This window comes from Chelonia mydas, chromosome 6 (assembly GCF_015237465.2).
Source record: "Chelonia mydas isolate rCheMyd1 chromosome 6, rCheMyd1.pri.v2, whole genome shotgun sequence".
Lineage (NCBI taxonomy): Eukaryota > Metazoa > Chordata > Testudines > Cheloniidae > Chelonia > Chelonia mydas.
The window spans coordinates 116,515,483-116,536,440 of NC_051246.2; the positions used below are offsets into that span (position 1 = coordinate 116,515,483).

At 41.1% G+C, this 20,958-nt stretch overlaps 2 protein-coding genes across 3 annotated transcripts in view; one reads left to right on the forward strand and one right to left on the reverse strand.

The window, feature by feature from the left end:
* Nucleotides 1-20,958, reverse strand: part of JAG2 (jagged canonical Notch ligand 2) — a 95,594-nt gene that overhangs the window by 61,824 nt on the left and 12,812 nt on the right. The gene's annotated exons all lie outside the window — the stretch shown is intronic.
* On the forward strand, nt 16,675-17,127 carry LOC102945518 (40S ribosomal protein S15a-like; the record flags this gene model as incomplete). Its single annotated transcript, XM_037898624.2, has 1 exon — nt 16,675-17,127. A coding segment is annotated over exon 1 (438 nt), but the record flags the coding sequence as incomplete, so codon positions are not given.

Sequence of the window (20,958 nt, forward strand, 5' to 3'; positions counted from 1 at the left end):
AGTTAAAAACTGATAAAATATCAACTTGTACGTTATATGAAGCAATTAATGGAAGCTGTTTGATATCAGATAGCATTTACTGTTCATCATCGTGGTAGCAAATGTTACACTAGAGGACAATTGCCCCCCCTCCCCCAAACCCTTAATCAACACCTACTGTGAGTTACTGACATATGAAGACTGTATGAACAGCTGATAGCACTGTAAGTCAAGTCTCATTTTTATTGACTTTGATGTGCAAGTTTCTTTCAAGAAGTGATTAAACCCAATCAAGTGTTCACGTGAATGAAGCAACTAAGTATGTGTCAAAGGCTATCAGTTATGCAAACGTTCAGTTTCTATTTTCCTCCAAGAAATACTACTCTCTGTGAACTAGACTACTTGTTCAGCTTTCTGAAGAGATGCATTTAAAAAGACTTATTAAATAAAACTGAATCAGTATCTTTGGGATGATTTTAAGGCTTCATGTTGACCAAAGCCACTTGCTGAATGATTTTCATTAAACAGACCCAAAAATAAAGTTAGTTTTGTTTGGCAAGGTCTTTTCATGGGTTAAACCTTTAACACTTATGACATATTCTCAAAAAGCAAACACCACACAATGAATCAAATCCTAATTTCAAGGACATTAACATACCAAGAAAGATTCATCTCAATCATACTTAGCCTGCTGATGTACACACCACAGATTAGACTGTAACCTCAAATTGTTGTTAGCTAATTTGTACCCTCTCCCCTCACGTACAAAAAAAATTTTTTAATAACTGCAAATTTTAAGTCTGTTAGCTGGAAGTGACACTAGATGCATTGTTTCCTGGTTCAGATTCCATAGCAAATCACTGTATATTAAAAGGGACTTACCCTTAATTAAGGGTATTTCAACTACATTTGGGATTCTGTCACTAAAACAGTTTAATCAATATTTTAATAGGGACAGAAGGTTGGAAGAAGCAAGGAATGCATTATAAAATGGAAAAGATTGGCCAGTGAACCTCTCTACATCCAAATGTTACCAAGTGTATATTTTCTGTTCCATGGTTAAATCAGCACTTTTCTGTATGCATTGTCTACTCTAGTTTCATAGTCTGCTGTCTTCAGTGAAGCACGATCCCACCAGTATCGAGTAACATCACTTATCCCTGCCATGCCTCAGAGCGGGGAAATGTGGGGGGGGGGGAAGGAAGATGCTTTTATGTTGTAGAAAGAAAAGGCGTACTTGTGGCACCTTAGAGACTAACTCAATTCCATCATTTTGGTGGTCTCACTTCAGACCTCTTGCACTTCACAGAGCAGTATTATTCTGACTCGATAGTTACCAAGGGTCAGTGAACTAACAAAAAGAACCTCTCACCATTGCTTCCTGTCCAGCTGGACCTATTAATCCAGTGCAGTATGGCTGAATCCCCCAGCTCTTAAGAATGGCATGGGAGGGGAAAGACATCTTAAGAGAACCCTTTAGGTTAGTGAGACAGAACACAATCCAGGCTCCTACTCATTGTCTGATAGCAAGGGGATTGGGTACAGATGCTGCTCTCCACAATAATCCAGTTAGTTCACTCAACTGCATGGTAGGCAAAGAACAGCTAGTTCAAAATCTTGATAAGATGCGCCCAAGGAAAAACAAGGTGCGAGAATCAGATCTTCCCCCCCCACCCCCAAAAAAGGGTGTCAGAATTGAGGCTAGAGAATCCTGCAGTGATCTCTTCAGAGAAACTGAAGTTAAGTAACATTTTCCTTCACTTATACGGACAAACAAATATTTTTTGTATTCGCGCTCCTGGAGAGCAAGAAACTTTACAGATGTTCTAGATGCGAAGTTAAAATTGTAACAAACCCTATGTGCAAGAATTGGCCAGCTGAGGAAAAGGAACATCCTAATCACCATCATCCCCCTTACCTTGGGAAAAAGTTCCAGGCCTGGGCAGTCCCAACTAGAGATTCTTTTGTGGAAGCCAAAGCCAAGCAATTAAACTGTGTATTGAGAGGGGAACAAATAGCTATTTTACAGACATCTGTAACAGATAATGGTAGCAGCCTTGCCTCAATTTTAAACAAGCTTTGTTAGACCTATTTTCAAACTAGGTCGGAACTACAAAGACAGTTACGTGCCTCTTTCAGATACAAAAACAAACATAAAACCCAGCCAAAAGGATCTGGCCATGGACCTAAGTTCCAGAGCAAGTTTTTCAGACTCTGGATTCATCCATCTAAGAAAAGTGTTGCAAAATTAAATAAATAAAATCTTCCTCCCCAAATAAGCCTTTCGACCCTAAGAAGAATGACATGGACATACCCATCTACCCAAATAAAATCTTGAAACAAGCAAACAAAAAAACTCAAGCAGAATTTTTACTCCAAAAGAGGCGATCCAGAGGCTCCATGAAATCCACCACAGACTTCACTGCTGGTACTAATTGTACGTGGAAGGTGCTCAGATGCCAAAATGATGGGCTAGCATATGTAACTTTAAGAATGTGAAATGCTATCTGACATCTACACAGACACAGCACTTTGTTGGACAATGCTGTTAAATGGGTATTTTAAAAAACCACATATACACAAACAAGGAACTGAGGTGCTTTAGTCCATTCCAAGTAGCACGCCAAAAGGACCTTTTAACATCAAGTGCACAGCAATGGGCATACATTTGTTGGAAGAACACAGTCAGACAAATAGACTCATTAAAGATGGAGAACAGTATTCTAGATTTCCCTCCAAGGTGCCAAATCCATAGCACTGCATTATTGGAAGTTTGATATTTAATGGCAATGGTTCAGCAACTAGAGCCTGAGACTCACTATACAAGTCAATCAGTGATCAGGAAGACATACTGTTCTAGTGAGTTTCAAGGAGCAGGGGGAAAGGCAAGGCATTTTTAGCCACTTTGTTAGGACCTCACTCTCTTATGGGACAGGGATTTTTTTTTTTAATTTTATTTTAAGCCACAGAGACACTAATCTAATCTACTTTTAGTAAATTCATGATAGGCCAAAATATCTGGAGAGAGCTGTCCTTTAAAGTTCGGCTCAACAATTAAAGTACTCAATCACTCTGTTCACCCTGTGCAAAAACTGAGGACTGCAAGCTTTTTCCACTGGCAATTGTCCCCCTTCTGGCATCCACCAGAAGGACATTACTCACCTGCTCCGAAATACAATTTCCTCCATCTATACACTCTTTTACAAGCCAAGCTATCAATAAAGACTCTGGGGCGGGGATGAAGTAAGGTGCCCCAGTTTTGAGGGATCCAAGGCCCAAATCACAGCCTGATGGACACTTCGTGAACTCTGTTGCAAACAGCAATGCAACCACACTTGTCTGCACCAGTACAGGGATATTAGGATCAAATTTTGTCTCTACTGAATTTTGCCAGTACCTTTGCTGCCAGAGCAATTGGTGCAAAAGCATATAGCAGCCTCCTTCTCCAGTGACTGAAGAACATGTTCCCTTGCTAATGCAGTTCTTTATCTGAGTCATGAGAAGACAGACATCAGCTTCTTGTTTCGTCCAATGGCAAAGAGATCCCTTCCCAACACCTCCCTAGAGGAAGGTCTGATCTGTCACTCCCTAATCCAGAGACCACTCAAGGATCTACCAAGGAGACTCATTACATCATTAAGTATTCTCCTTTCCTGCCAAGTACATGGCAACGAAAAAGTTCACATGGGACAGAGTGCACTCCTGAGGGAGGGGTGGAAAGGTAGAGAGAAGAATACTAGGTCTCTAGGCCATAATCTCCAGCATGTTTACATACAACTACTGTTCTTGGACAGACCAAGTTCCAAGTATGTGGACTCTTGATTCCAGGCGGTCACAACTCTAACCACTACAATTTAGACATCAGTGTCTGGAAGTCCATCTTTAATTGTATCCTCTCCCTAGACTTTGATTAAGCTAGACAATCCCAGATGTTCTCAGTTATCCAGATATGAGGATCTCTGTGATACTTTCTTCCACAGAGGCTGTCTGATATAGAGATATGGTATAGGACCAACAAACATTCATAGTACAGTCCAAGCTGTCACCTTCTGACTCTTTTCCTTTCTGTTAGACTGGTGATGTCTATTATGACACTAGCTGGAAAAGTCTTCCTGTGTATTCAGAGACCCAATCTGTCCAGCAAAGGCAATTCTTTAGTTTATCATGAACCCTATAGACTAGCCTCATAGTGGCAACATGGACTGATCTTAGAGCCTTCAGTCATGTATTTGATCAATCATTTAAGTAGACAAACACTTGTGTAAAGTAGCTCATAAATAAAAAGTTTAACAGTATTCTGATTATATGGGCCAGAGAATGAAGAGGTTACAGTCTATTTAAAACTTTTCTAGACTGACTTACACAAAGTTAATCGTTCCCATGACTTTTCTACAGCAATTCTAACAGCTGTGTGTGCAATCATTGTACTCCCACTTTAACAGTCAATTTTACATTTGTCATTCAATATAAGATAGTTTCAATTTAGCCACAATCATACAAAACTCAAGTTTATATGTTTAATTACATTTCTAGGTTGGGTGAGAATACCTCACGTAATCCTGTATTACTTTAGGTATGTCTCCACTTCTAATTCTGTAAGTACTTTCCTCCTCTTCAGATTAAGAGTATTTGCCTATCAAAACAAATGCTTGCCTCAAAGTTTGAACATCTAGTTCCATGAACAAACTACATATTACATTCCGCTAACGCCAGCATTGTGGTAAAGCAAGTAGTGTTTACAAACTAACTACAAATTCCATAGTTGATCAGGTGGTGTCAGAGATTTGCTTTCCTCCTTACCTAACGAAAGAGACAGAATGTCTTCAGCAACCATAACAGACAAACAAAAGCCCTCAGGAAACTATGCCTTCTCTCCTAGCTAGCGGTAAAACGTTTGGCAGGTGAAACAAAGTTGGGTGATCAGAAGAATGCAAAGCAAGGTTTCTTTCATCTTTTTTGTTGTTTGTTTTATAGTACTATACTAGTAGTTTATTCCACACCAAACTAGTCAAATCCTTAAATAACTACAGTTTTGAAAATTCTGAGTTGTAGAATTGTATTTATGGCTTTCAAGGAAGGGACCTTTCAGTCTGAGATACTAAAAGATTCTCCACCTCACCCCCACCCTCAACAAATTCTCAAAGATAGTGGTAATTATGACACAGAACAAAGTCACAAAACAGTTTGATACTTCAGTGATTTCTGTAAGGTTATATACACGTGTTCTCACCATTAAAGTTAGTAAAAGCCACCATATGAAACCAGAGTGCACTGCATATGTACAGGAGTCCACTAAATGGTAGTTACCTGTAAAAATGACTCTGCAAAAAATGGTGCTAGCTTTGCTCCTTAAAGTACATCACAATAAAAGTTGAAAAAACAGACTATAAATACTAAAAAAAAAATTGTGGGACTGATATGGTACAAAGAAAAGGAGTACTTGTGGCACCTTAGAGACTAACAAATTTAATTTGAGCATAAGCTTTCGTGGGCTACAGCTCACTTCATCGGATGCATGTAAGCTGTAGCTCACAAAAGCTTATGCTCAAATAAATTGGTTAGTCTCTAAGGTGCCACAAGTACTCCTTTTCTTTTTGCAGATATAGACTAACACGGCTGCTACTCTGAAACCTGATATGGTACAGTTACTAAGTACACACACTCTAAATAAGGCCCAAAGTGTTTAGACTTAATTTGAGGCTCCTTTACTATATGTAGAGGAAAGTAAAGAGGAAATGGAAGTTTCATGTGCAGATGATTAACCATGATTTGTTGGGGAAGAGTCAACATGCCTTTTGTAAAGGGAAATCATGCCTCCCCAATCTACTAGAATTCTTTGAGGAGGGGTCAACAAGCATGTGGACAAGGGAGATCCAGTGGATGTAGCGTACTTAGATTTTCAGAAAGCTTTTGACATGGTCCCTCACCAAAGGCTCCTATGCAAAGTAAGCTGTCATGGGATAAGAGGGAAGATCAGCTCATGGATCAGTAACTGGTTAAAAGATAGGAAACGAAGGGCAGGAATAAATTATCAGTTTTCAGAATGGAGAGAGGTAAACAGTGGTGTCTGCCAGATCTGTACAGGGAGCAGTACTGTTCAACATATTCATAAATGATCTGGAAAAAGGGATAATCAGTGAGGTGGCAAAATTTGCCCATGATACAAAATTACTCAAGATAGTTAAGTCCAAAGGAGACTGCGAAGAGTTACAAAGGGATCTCACAAAACTGGGTGATTCGGCAACAAAATGACAGGTGAAATTCAATGTTGATAACTGCAAAGTAATGCACACTGGAAAACAATCCAAATTACACATAAAATGATGGGGGTCTAAATTAGCTGTTACCATTCAAAGATCTTCGAGTCATTGTGGATACTTCTCTGAAACCATCCACTCTATGTGCCGTGGCAGTCCCCCCCCCCCAAAAAAAAACCTAACAATGTTGGGAATCATTAAAAAAGGGATAGATAAGACAGAAAATATATTGCCTCTATATAAATCAATATTCAAGATGTGGGCGTACCATGGAATGCAGATGCGGTTGCACCATCTCAAAAAAAGCTATATTGGAAATGCAAAAGGTTCAGAAAAGGGCAACAAAAATGATTAGGGGTATGGAATGGCTTCCATATGAGGAGAGAATAATAAGACTGGGACTTTTCAGCTTGGAAAAGAGATGACTCGGGGGGATAGGACAGAGGTCTATGAAATCATGACTGATGTGGAGAAAGTAAATAAAGAAGTGTTATTTACTCCCTCTCATTACACAAGAGCTAGGGGTCACCAAATAAAATTAATAGGCAGCAGGTTAAAAACAAAAAGAAGTATTTCTTCACACAACACAGTCAGCCTGTGGAACTTTTTGCCAAAGGATGTTGTGAAGGCCAAGGAACAGGGTTCAAAAGACCTAGATATATTCATGGAGGAAAGGTCCATCAATGGCTATTAGCCAGGATGGGCAGGATCACGTCCCCAACCTGTGTTTGCCAGAAGCTGGGAATTGGCAACCGGGGATGGATCACTTGATGATTACCTGTTCTGTTCATACCCTCTGAAGAGCCTGGCATTGGCTACTGTCAGAGGACAGGATACTGGGGATAGATGGACCTTTTGTCTGATCCAGTATGGCCGTTCTTATGTAGAACAATTTAGTATGGCTGGCAAGGAACTCATCACCTGAAGTCATGAGGCACTGTGACAATCTGGAAATTCCAGCAACGGAGACAGACTTGATAGTACCTTGAAGCTAAATTAGAAACGGCATGTAGGCATCCCAGAGATTGATGGCAGAGAATTCCCCTAATGAACAACTTCAGTCACAGATTGAAGTGTTGTCATCCATAAATATGAAGTCTCCAGACACTTTAACAAGTGCCTAGAATCAGACCAAGATACTTCAACCAGGGAATATTTTTCTATCCAGTCTCTTCCAGAAGGAAAAGGATTGACTACCTGAATTCCTGGAAGGGGCCATTAGATAGCCTGAATAGACCTGTTAGACTATAGAGCCTGCTATCTCATTTCTGTTCCCACATGTAGGCACCTACATAGTGATCAAGCCACTGCTTAACCTTCTCTTTGTTAGAGTGATCTCCTTAAGGCTACTTAACTTATCACTATAAGGACATGTTTTCCCATGCTCCAAATCATTCAAATCACACTTCAATAAAAATGATTAAAGATCTAGAACACATGACCCTATGAAGGAAGATTGAAAAAAATTGGGTTGGTTTAGTCTGACGAAGAGACAATTGAAGGGGGACATAACAGTTTTCAAGTACATAAAAGATTATTATGAGGAGGGAGAAAAATTGTTCTCCTTAACCTGAGGATAGGACAAGAAGTAATGGGCTTAAATTGCAGCAAGGTTTAGGTTGGACATTAGGAAAAATTTCCTGTCAGGGTGGTTAAGCACTGGAATAAATTGCCTTGGGAGGTTGTGGAATCTCAGTCATTGGAGATTTTAAAGAGCAGGTTAGACAAACACCTGTCGGGGATGGTCTAGATAATATTTAGTCCTGCCTTGAATACAGGGAACTGGACTATAAAGACCTCTCCTGGTCCCTTCCAGTCCTACGATTCTATGATCTCATGGCTCTTCTCTGTTCTGTATCAGCGACCTGTCCTCTTCACTATTTACCACTTCCCAGTTTCTTGGGTCAACTGCGAACTCTTTCAATAATGATTTTATGGTTTATTTTCCAGGTCACTGAGGAAAAAAACAAACATAAAACCAACAACTGAACCCTGTGAGACCCTGTTCGAAACACCAGTTACTATTTACAGTTACATTTTGAGATCAGTTAGCCAGTTTTTATTTCATTCAGTACATGCCACATTGATTTTATATTGTTGTAGGTTTTTCTTTTTTTAAAAGATCAAAATATCATGCGAATATAGAATAGCCCCAGGTGCACCCTGGCATCAGCTGTCAAACAGGGCCGGGTCAGAGTACAGCTTCAGAAGTTGGAGACAGGGAGGGAATAATAATGAGTCAAGACCTAAGTCAAATCCCATTAGATTGAGGGGGGGGGGGGGGCGGAGAATAAAGGCTTTCTGGATCCAAGACTGCATGGAGGCCTAACCGCAGGTTTTATAGTTAAACGACTGAATTAACATTTCTGTACTAAATTCCAAGGTGTCATTATTCAGTAAAGCCATAAGCAATACCATGCTGGGAGAGGTTTTGATTAATACACAGGCACTATGAGGAACAGTCTTCTCAGGAGTCCTTTTTAGAAGCTGGAGAAATTTCCAAGAACTCAATATTCATATCTATTAAATCATAGAATATCAGGGTTGGAAGGGACCTCAGGAGGCCATCTAGTCCAACCCCCTGCTCAAAGCAGGACCAATCCCCAATCAAATCATCCCAGCCAAGGCTTTGTCAAGCCTGACCTTAAAAACTTCCAAGGAAGGAGATTCTACCACCTCCCTAGGTAACGCATTCCAGTGTTTCACCACCCTCCTAGTGAAAAAGTTTTTCCTAATATCCAACCTAAACCTCTCCCACTGCAACTTGAGACCATTACTCCTTGTCCTGTCCTCTTCTACCACTGAGAATAGTCTAGAACCATCCTCTCTGGAACCACCTCTCAGGTAGTTGAAAGCAGCTATCAAATCCCCCCTCATGCTTCTCTTCCGCAGACTAAACAATCCCAGTTCCCTCAGCCTCTCCTCATAAGTCATGTGTTCCAGACCCCTAATCATTTTTGTTGCCCTTCGCTGGACTCTCTCCAATTTATCCACATCCTTCTTGTAGTGTGGGGCCCAAAACTGGACACAGTACTCCAGATGAGGCCTCACCAATGTCGAATAGAGGGGAACGATCACGTCCCTCAATCTGCTCGCTATGCCCCTACTTATACATCCCAAAGTGCCATTGGCCTTCTTGGCAACAAGGGCACACTGCTGACTCATATCCAGCTTCTCGTCCACTGTAACCCCTAGGTCCTTTTCCGCAGAACTGCTGCCTAGCCATTTGGTCCCTAGTCTGTAGCTGTGCATTGGGTTCTTCCGTCCTGAGTGCAGGACCCTGCACTTATCCTTATTGAACCGCATCAGGTTTCTTTTGGCCCAATCCTCCAATTTGTCTAGGTCCCTCTGCATTCTATCCCTGCCCTCCAGCGTATCTACCACTCCTCCCAGTTTAGTATCATCTGCAAATTTGCTGAGAGTGCAATCCACACCATCCTCCAGATCATTTATGAAGATACTGAACAAAACCGGCCCCAGGACCGACCCCTGGGGCACTCCACTTGACACCGGCTGCCAACTAGACATGGAGCCATTGATCACTACCCGTTGAGCCCGACAATCTAGCCAACTTTCTACCCACCTTATAGTGCATTCATCCAGCCCATACTTCTTTAACTTGCTGACAAGAATACTGTGGGAGACCGTGTCAAAAGCTTTGCTAAAGTCAAGAAACAATACAACCACTGCTTTCCCTTCATCCACAGAATCAGTAATCATAGAAGGCAATTAGATTAGTCAGGCATGACCTTCCCTTGGTGAATCCATGCTGACTGTTCCTGATCACTTTCCTCTCGTGTAAGTGCTTCAGGATTGATTCCTTGAGGACCTGCTCCATGATTTTTCCGGGGACTGAGGTGAGGCTGACTGGCCTGTAGTTCCCAGGATCCTCCTTCTTCCCTTTTTTAAAGATTGGCACTACATTAGCCTTTTTCCAGTCATCCGGGACTTCCCCCGTTCGCCACGAGTTTTCAAAGATAATGGCCAATGGCTCTGCAATCACATCCGCCAATTCCTTTAGCACTCTCGGATGCAACTCGTCCGGCCCCATGGACTTGTGCACGTCCAGCTTTTCTAAATAGTCCCTAACCACCTCTTTCTCCACAGAGGGCTGGCCATCTACTCCCCATGTTGTGATGCCCAGCGCAGCAGTCTGGGAGCTGTCCTTGTTAGTGAAGACAGAGGCAAAAAAAGCATTGAGCACATTAGCTTTTTCCACATCCTCTGTCACTAGGTTGCCTCCCTCATTCAGTAAGGGGCCCACACTTTCCTTGGCTTTCTTCTTGTTGCCAACATACCTGAAGAAACCCTTCTTGTTACTCTTGACATTTCTTGCTAGCTGCAGCTCCAGGTGCGATTTGGCCCTCCTGATTTCATTCCTACATGCCCGAGCAATATTTTTATACTCTTCCCTGGTCATATGTCCAACCTTCCACTTCTTGTAAGCTTCTTTTTTATGTTTAAGATTCGCTAGGATTTCACCATTAAGCCAAGCTGGTCGCCTACCATATTTACTATTCTTTCAACTCATCGGGATGGTTTGTCCCTGTAACCTCAACAGGGATTCCTTGAAATACAGCCAGCTCTCCTGGACTCCTTTCCCCTTCATGTTAGTCCCCCAGGGGATCCTACCCATCCGCTCCCTGAGGGAGTTGAAGTCTGCTTTCCTGAAGTCCAGGGTCCATATCCTGCTGCTTACCTTTCTTCCCTGTGTCAGGATCCTGAACTCAACCAACTCATGGTCACTGCCTCCCAGATTCCCATCCACTTTTGCTTCCCCCACTAATTCTTCCCTGTTTGTGAGCAGCAGGTCAAGAAAAGCTCCCCCCCTAGTTGGCTCGTCTAGCACTTGCACCAGGAAATTGTCCCCTACGCTTTCCAAAAACTTCCGGGATTGTCTATGCACCGCTGTATTGCTCTCCCAGCAAATATCAGGAAAATTAAAGTCACCCATTAATGCCATCACTTCTTCCACTATGAGAGCAGGATCCCACCACATTTTGCATGTCCTCAGCCTTACGGGCAATGTTTGACTGACTCTGTCTGAGACATGAGCATGCCTCCAGAGATCTGCTATGCAGGACCAGCGCTCCCTAGTAAGCTGCATGCATCAGGAGTAAGAGCGCCTCTTATAAAAGAGAAGCAAGAGCCTCTCCTGCATTTCTTCCAGATGTCAGAGAAATTGGACACACTGTTCACACACAGATTTTTCCACAAGTGCTGTGATGTCAGGAAGGAGAGGCTACTCAAGCAAAGTAAGATACAAACTGAAATGTAGCCTTATTTCCCAGGCCTAACACTTATCAGCTTCCAAAACAAAGTAAGGAGACAGCACGAGAATTACTTCCACTTGCTGGAGCCAGAACAGGAAACAGAGCTAATGCAGCAAGCAAATATCTGTTTGGGAAAGCAACGCCAGAGCCCCCCCCCCCACACCTTCCTTCAGTTAGCTAATGAAGCAAAGCCACTTGTACTGGTATGAGAGGATAGTGAAGTAGCCATGTTTCTGTATATTCTGTTTCTGTATATCCTTAACTATAATCTTTGATAACAGTTTTGAATCCTTAATGTTTTGGCAACACAGTAAATAGCTGACTTAAGTCATCTGGGAGTCTCAAACTATAGCTTTTTTATTATAAACAAAAACAAGGGTATAAGTCAATTCAATTAAGATTTCTTTTTACACCCCAGAAAGGCTGCTGACTAATATCAGAAATGCCACTAAGTTGCTGAAAACAAAACTGATGGTCCCATGAATTGCAAACATTATTTTAGTTGCTGTTGTATGTAGGACTACTACCAGGCAACATCCCCACTCCCTCAAACTTAACCTATATTTCCAAATAAAAATTTGTACTTTGAGCTGGGATTCAAGGTCAGACTTAAGTCACATGAATCCAATTTTTTCTATTTTACCAGATTCCTAAGTGAGTGAATCTTATAAATCCTCCCTCAATGTCACTCTTCATAATGTGACAAAGTTCCTCCTCTACCTTGGTGGGTCTTGCGCTTATTGGTGGATTTGCTTGCCTCGGAGATTCACGGTTTGGCCATTTTCATGAACCCACAGTCCAGGTTAACTCCTCCTGTGTCTGATCAGGAGTTGGGAGGTTTGGGGGGAACCCAGGCCTGTCCTCTACTCTGGGTTCCAGTCCAGGGCCCTGTGGAAAGCAGCTGTCTACAGTGCCTCCTGGAACAGCTGTGCGACAGCTACAACTCCCTGGGCTACTTCCCCATGGCCTCCTCCCAACACCTTCTTTATCCTCACCATAGGACCTTCCTCTTGGTGTCTGGTAATGCTTGTACTCCTCAGTCCTCCAACAGTACGCCTTCTCACCCTCAGCTCCTAGCGCTTCTTGCTCCCAGCTCCTTACACACGCACTACAAACTGAAGTGAGCTCCTTTTTAAACCCAGGGGCCCGGATTAGCTTGCCTTAATTGATTCTAGCAGCTTCTTGATTAGAACACCTGCTGCCAATCAGCCTGTCTGTCTTAATTGTCTCCAGAAGATTCCTGATTGTTCTGGAACCTTCCCTGTTACCTTACCTAGGGAAAAAGGACCTACTTAACCTGGGGCTAATATCTGCCTTCTATTACTCTCCTGTAGCCATCTGGCCTGACACTGTCACAATAAATACTTCTGAAGTGGTGAGAGGAGAGCACACACGCGCGTGCACACACAGAGAAATTTCTCATTTTTTTTAAGTTGTCACAGAGAGTTCATCTTTATGTCCCCCCTTACTATTCAAAGTAGAAGCAATCTTTTTATATATAGTTAATCATGGTAAAGTTAATTTAAGAAATCAAAGTCACTACTTCAACAGAAAGTGCTTTTAAAATTGTTATGCGAATATCTTTTTAACCGCTTTGAACTTTGGTTTCAGACACAGCCCAAAGATTTCTCCTTCCACTAGTTTTCTGAGGAGGATATTGTCTTCAGAGGAGAGACATGATGGATGAAGACAACAGACATGCTCTTTGCGTGGTCATAACAGCCTAGAGCAATTTCCTTCTTTACTTCCATCCAGATGCTTTCATGACTACACAATTATTTAAGATTTAGTGCTCTCCATGCCAGCTGATTGAAGTGAGCTTCAAGCCATTTCCAGGAATTCACATGGAGTGAGTGCTCCAATAGCAGAAATATACAATGAAGCATCTATGAAGTCAGAAAACTTGGAATACAAAACAAGTGTGAACGGTCTGCAACGCAGTCTTGTGTGAAGTGCTGTCAACACCATTTATACTCAAATATTTGAATATTCAAAAAACTTCCAGCCTTACTATCATCCTTTTGAGCTGTTTTGGACATGCAGGGTCATCTACCGTCTGTTCACTTCTCAAAAGCTACTAAGTTTTGTTTTGTATGTTCTCCATGACCATAGCTGTTACAGGGAAACATACCTCCTGCATTCTCTTCTTATGCTGGTGAAAATGAAGCTAAATTGTCTCTTTCAAAGTGTATGTAATGACCATGAAGAGCCATTAATGGTTTACATTTTATACTGATATTTAGAATTCAAAGCTGAACTAGTAATTAATACTGTTCTTTCCCTCCCCCCATGCTCCATGTGGCATGGATATTATCAGGTCCTCTGCGTGTTTCAAGCTGTGCATCATTATAATTTCAACTTCAAGTCAAGAGGGAATTAAACTAGCCATGTAATAATGTACTTTAATTACTGGTCTAAACAGAGAACACCTGCATGCATTGTATTTTGTATTGCAACTGTGTATACTAAAAGGTAAACTTATATTTTGATTATGCATGTCTTATAGTTTCTCCAATGTATGGTAAACATTTTTGCAAGAGTGAGTTATTTTTAACTCTTAAGAAAAGGAGTACTTGTGGCACCTTAGAGACTAACCAATTTATTTGAGCAGCTCACTTCATCGGATGCATCCGATGAAGTGAGCTGTAGCTCACGAAAGCTTATGCTCAAATACATCGGTTAGTCTAAGGTGCCACAAGTACTCCTTTTCTTTTTGCGAATACGGACTAACACGGCTGTTACTCTGAAACCTTTTAACTCTTAGCAATTTTAATATTCTAAAATAAAATGTTGTAGCACTGTAGTCTAAAAGCTTGAGTATTATATTAAACAAAAAGTTAGATGTATGCTTTTTAACAAAGCCACATACACATCCAGCAAGACAAGAGACCTGTTTTTAAGTAATTAGAACCTCCTGCTAAAAGATGAAACATTTATCCATTCAGACATGCAATAAATGACATGTCCCTATGTAGGCAGCTTAAAAATAAAAACAAAACTCTGTACTATCAATATCACCCCTATTTTGAATGGTCAAGTAGTTGAGCAAGTTCTCCACCCCCAATCCTTGGCTTCTAGCTAGTTCCTCAAAGGGTACCAACTGCTACTGCTTCTGTGATATGGCCAAGTGACCATGAAGAACTGGAATGAAGCCACTTAATCATAAAGATGTTAACAGCTCTTCATCACTTTTTAAATCTAGTCCTATAATTTAAAAAATTATTCCCAAGCACTCCTAGCACAGCATTGTTCACAATTAGTAACAGCAAAACATGCAACCACTAAAACAAAAAAGTTAGTTTTTAAGCTGAAAAAGTGTCCTGTTTGTCATGGCTTCCTTATTTATGGTTGCTCAATCCAGTTTCTTGGCAAGCTAATAAACAGGGATACTTGATTTTGCAGAATTGCAAGCTTTTGAAGATCTTATTTGTGACCATTACAATCCATGATACTTTGGCTGGTAGTTCTCATGAGGGGCAGCAGGATCTAGTGGTTAAAGCACAGGGATTTGAGTTCAGAGAGCCAGTTTCTCTTCCAAAAAACTTTGCCACCAATTTATGTAGCCTTGGGCAAGTCATTTAGCACCCCATTTTCCTCTCTGTAATAAAAGAATAATATGGCCTTACTTCATAGCACATCTGTGCAGTGTGAAGTATAAAGTTTTGAAAGCCTCAAACAAAAAGGCACTATATAAATATGGTGATAGTTCTCGGGATATTCACGACTGATTCACCTTGTTAGCCCCCTGCCTCCAGTGAGACTAGCCTGTGCTTAACTGGATGCCAGCTCCCTGACACCTCCAGCCTGCTAGTCACCCAAATAATCCCCTCTGGGCGATACCTGCCCTTACTTTGCCTCACAGATTAACAATAGGTGCACCTCAGACCCCAGAACCCTTTGCAGCATTCTCTTGAAGTAGACAGCCCCTTATTCACTGAACACTTACCAGGTCTGCTGCCCCCAATGGGACCAGCATACATGCCTTCTCGATTAATTCAATTTAGGATCAGCTCCTTGTACAAACACCACAGCATTGAGATATTTATCGTGAAAACTAAGTTTATCATCAAAGATCAGGATTCAAGAGAATGAGTGAAGATCATGGAAATACATGCTTTCTAGAGACTAAATTTAACCTCCTATCTAGAGCAGTCTTATCTCACCCATAGCCTTGGTTGGAAACACTGCAGAAGGCGGATTGTGATCCCATTTTGTACGTAAATATGCAGTCCATTTACTTCTTTTGTACAGGATAACAGGGTGCTTTACTTGTCCCCCAGTTATAGTCCAATAAACCTTTGAAGTGCACCCTCAGATAAGGCTTTCTTACCCCTGCCGTTCTTTTCTTCCTTTTAAGTCTCAATCATTCATCTGCATTTAGCTCAGACTGATGATTGAGAGTGAGACAATACTCACTTTACATTGCAACAGATGGATAAACATCTCTGCTCTGACAGGAAACCAGTTTTTCACCTCTGCTGGGGATTAACACCTTGATACAAAGTATAAGTAAGTAAATTTTTTTATAAATATATAGTGACAAAGTTCCTCCTCTACCTTGGGGGGTCTTGCGCTTATTGGAGGATTTGCTCGCCTCGGAGATTCACGGCAGCCCTCAGTTTGGCCGTTTTTGTGAACCCACAGTCCAGGTCAACTTCTCCTGTGTCTGATCACGAGTTGGGAGGTTTGGGGGGAACCCGGGCCCGCCCTCTACTCAGGGTTTCAGCCCAGGGCCCTGTGGAATGCAGCTGTCTACAGTGCCTGCTGGAGCAGCAGTATGACAGCTACAACTCCCTGGGCTACTTCCCCATGGCCTCCTCCCAACACCTTCTTTATCCTCACCATAGGACCTTCCTCCTGGTGTCTGATAATGCTTGTACACCTCAGTCCTCCAACACTCCACGTTCTCACTCTCAGCTCCTAGTGCCTCTTGCTCCCAGCTCCTCACACGTGCACCACAAACTGAAGTGAGCTCCTTTTTAAGCCCAGATGCCCTGATTAGCCTACCTTAATTGATTCTAACAGCTTCTTGATTGGCTGCAGGTGTTCTAATCAGCCTGTCTGTCTTAATTGTCTCCCAAAGGTTCCTGATTGTTCTGGAACCTTCCCTGTTACCTTACCGGGGGAAAAGGGACCTACTTAACCAGGGGCTAATATATCCGCCTTTATCACTCTTGTGCATGAATGTTCTGGCAGATGCCCTTAACAGCATCAACGATGCAGAGAAACATGGAAAACATCAAGTTCTCATTATACTGTGCTCTAAAATAATCATCCGGTTTTTAACCGTGATGATGAAGCATGGTTACATTGATGAATTTGAGATCATTGACGATCACAGAGCTGGGAAAATTCTTGTTCATCTCACAGGCAGACTGAACAAGTGTGGTGTGATCAGTCCCAGATTCGATGTTCAGTTGAAGGACCTGGACAAGTGGCAGAACAACCTTTTGCCTTCATGTCAGTTTGGGTACATAGTGCTGACAATTTCCGCTGGCATCATGGACCATGAGGAAGCAAGGCGAAAACACACAGGAGGCAAAAATCCTGGGATTCTTTTTCTAAAGCTTGTAAAAACAGGCATACTAATAAATTGTTCAAATGGAAAAAAAAAAATCTCTCCTGTAGCCATCTGGCCCGACCCTGTCACAATACATATTATAAAATGTACTTACAGTTTGTGTACACACACACACCCCTCCTTACATAGTAGCAGTACATAATATTTATGACAATATTCCTAACCAGTGACTCACCTGTTTTCCTTTCAGAGTGGTAGCCATGTTAGTCTATCAGCAAAAACAATGAGGAGTCCTTGTGACACCTTAGAGACTAACACATTTATTTGGGCACAAGCTTCCGTGGGCTAAAACCCACTTCATCAGATGCATGGAGTGGAACATACACTAGGGAGGTATAAATACACAGAATATGAAAAGAGGAGTCTGAACCAGGATGTAACATACCAGTCTCAGGAAATGCTTGTAAACTATGCACCCCCTCTAAGGTTGCAAATTTTGGCTGGACATATTCCTGGAGGTTTCATCACATGACAATCTTTAATTAAATAATATATTTAATTCCTGGAGTCTCCAGGATAATTCTGGAGGGTTGGCAACCCTAACCTACTCTGTGCCCTTTTTCCAGCTGGCATTAAGAGGTTCTTGGATCACAAGTGTAAATTATTCTCCACCCCCGTGGACTTTACAGCTGAACAAGGCTAAAAGATCTCACCTGCCTATTCCACCCCACCACGACATTTTTCTTAAATGATGGTTTGTAATACAAGCTATTAGAAGACTTTAGAAATAACGTTACTGTACCAAAATTCATTATGTAGTCAGTGTGAATTTCATATTGGAAAAGCTGTTTATTGCTTGTTTGACAAGCAATACACATGTATAGCTTTCTAACAAACTGTACTTTTGATCTTTAATATTTGCATCTTCCTTTCAAGTTAAAAGGTAATGCTGTGGAAGCACTATGGGCTGTCAAAAGGATCTTAGTTAGTTAGTTTCTGGAGATTTGAATAACCAAATACAGTAAAACCTCAATGTTACAAACACCTCAGGAATGGAGGTTGTGTGCAACTCTGAAGTGTTCGTAACTGAACAAAACGTTATGGCTGTTCTTTGACTTAATACAGCTTTGAAACTTTACTATGTGGAAGAAAATGCTGCTTGTAACCATCTTAATTTAAATAAAACAAGCACAGAAAGTTTCCCTACCTTGTCAAATTTTTAAACTTTTTTTTTTTTATGTTTATGTTTAATACTGTACTATACTGTATTTGCCTCCCCCCCTCTGCCCTTCTGCCTGATTGCATACTTTCAGTTCCAAATGAGGTGTGTGGTTGATCAGTCAGTTCATACCTCTAATGCAGATCCATAAAACCTCACTTACATGATTCCTTTACATATGTAGTGTTCATATACAACAGTTAAAAATCCAAAAGGACTAAGACTATATGAGCAAAAACACTATAGACTGAAATCCCAGCAAGACAAAGCTCACCATTCAAACTGCAATTAATTCTTAACACTTGCACTGTACAAAATTATTTCCAGAATGTGGGGCAGATTTTAATCAGATATTATTTAAAAAATTAAGATAGACTGGTTTGCTCTGCACGAGTAATAGAAGAAGATAACCTTGCCCAGAAAAAGGCACTAGTAGTCCAATGAAGTACACAAGCAATAGTTACCCAGGAAGATTAGGGAAGAGATGAGTCAAAACAAGCAGACACTGAGGGGCAAGAAATAGACGTTTCACATTTATCTAGCTTTAACCTAAGGTAGGACTCTGGAACAATGTCCAGTCTCTTAACACAAAAAGTATGTTAGAAACTATAGCAGCAGAGATGACTATTCAGGAGGGATAAAAGGTAAGAGGAAGATCCCCTTTGTAAAAAAAAAAAAAAAAAAAAATGTACATGAATGCTAAATACAGTATAGTCTAAAGAATAATACAGGGAATAATAAAAAAAGACAAAAACATCAGAAAAGATGTGCAACAAAGGAAATTTTTAAAAAAATATATGCACTTTAAAACTTAAGAAGCAGTTTACTTAATACTCCAGTCTTCCCCCAGGTTTAAAAAAAAAAAAAGTTACTTCAGAGAGCAAGGACCTGTGCATCTGTCCAAGGGCCATATAATTGGTTATTCAAGAACTATTAGTCTGTTTCTTAGCAACCTCTGTAAGCTCTAATCAAGTAAGGCCAAGATTGTCATTTATCCTTGAAATGCCATGCCCCTTTCATCTAATAGAGGATTCTAACTGCTATTAGGCAACAAATAATAGTTTTAGCCATGGATAATATCCATGCTCATTACACATTTCAGCTGAGAATTCTTTCTAATACCAGAGATCAGGAAAGCTCTTCACTATATGCCTTTTGCTTTATTTCATTTAGCTAACAACTAAAATGCTGACTGCTGAAATAATCCATTTTCTTCCCCTCAATTTGTTTAGATGAGCTGCCAAGCTAAAACCAATGAAACTAGAGGATAAGTGTTTGTAGTTGGATCCTTTGGGAAGAAAGGCACTATATAATCAGAGTAATTAGTCATTGAAACAATTTACCAGTGTCATGGTGGATTCTCCATCACTGACAATTTTTAAATCAAGACTGGATGTTGTTTCTATAAAATATGCTCTACGAATTATTTTGGGGGAAGTTCTATGGCCTATACTATAGAGGAGGTCAGACTAGATGATCACATTGGTCCATTCCAGTCAGACTCTATAAAGAGATAAAAGAGCCTGGTTCACAAAACAAGATTTTTGTAACAGTGAATGTCTTCAGTATGACTTTATAGAAGAAAAATCATCTTTATACCACAAGCAGCAGTACGGACATGTTTCCAAGCAAACTATAGGACTTGGAGATGAAATTTCATGAGCCCCCCAAGAGTATTTAAGCCCCCAAAACTTGTGAGATGGGTAAGAGGATTATTTTTTCTACCATAAAATGCAGCCTTTTCAATGTGGAACACAGCTGGCAGAGCAATGCTATGGCAAGAGTTGAGACCAAATAGTATATTGTATCCAATTAAAAAGCACACAGTTAACTTAGATAGAACGAATGAAATTATCGAAGTAGGAATTTGGATATATGCCACTGAGGACTGAACTGACTCATGAACACGGTCTCACTGGATTTCCGATGGCCTCTATTCTAAAATTCACCCAAGAATGTTCCATATGACATTTTGTTATGAGTTGATCCCTACTAAATTAAAAGCAACAATCGAAATGATTTAGATACCTCCTAGCCAGAAGTGAATGGTGGTACCAGCAGCAAGGTCCAGGGCAACTCACTGGTAAGAGGCTTAGCACCCTGACACACCTCCACTGAAAGGGGCAGGATGGTAGGATTCCTGAATAGGTGCTCTCTCTGTCCCCTATTCAGCAGCTCCATCTTTTGGATGATCCTCTGCTAAGTTTTGATACATTTGAAGCACCACCCTTGCGCCCCCCCCCCCATCCCTTTCCTGGAAAAAATATTTCCTCTTTCAACCTGCCCCTAGGAGCTCCCTGGCTGCTGTAAGTAAACCAACAGGGTGGGGAAAGAAGAAAACAGCAGAAAGTACATTTTTCTTCAACTACTGTACCACATCTCCAACCACAATTTTTTATACCCCCTCCCCCACCATGGAGTAGCACCACTGCTTGCTTCTGCCAAGGACTTTTCAATCAGCGTCTACACAAAGTTGACAAAAGAGCATTAGTTTTATTCCACTGATGGGGGGGGGCGGGCGCGGAGGAGACATGCTTGTGGCAGGGCAGGGGAAAGAGAAATTTATGCACACAAGAGCATCTACAACTGTCTGCAGACCAAAGGATAGTGCTGCATCTATTCACAATTACTTTTTTAAAATAAAGTTGGTTGACGTAAAACTACAACATGCCCTGTCTACACTTAATTTTTATAACCTTTTAGTCATCT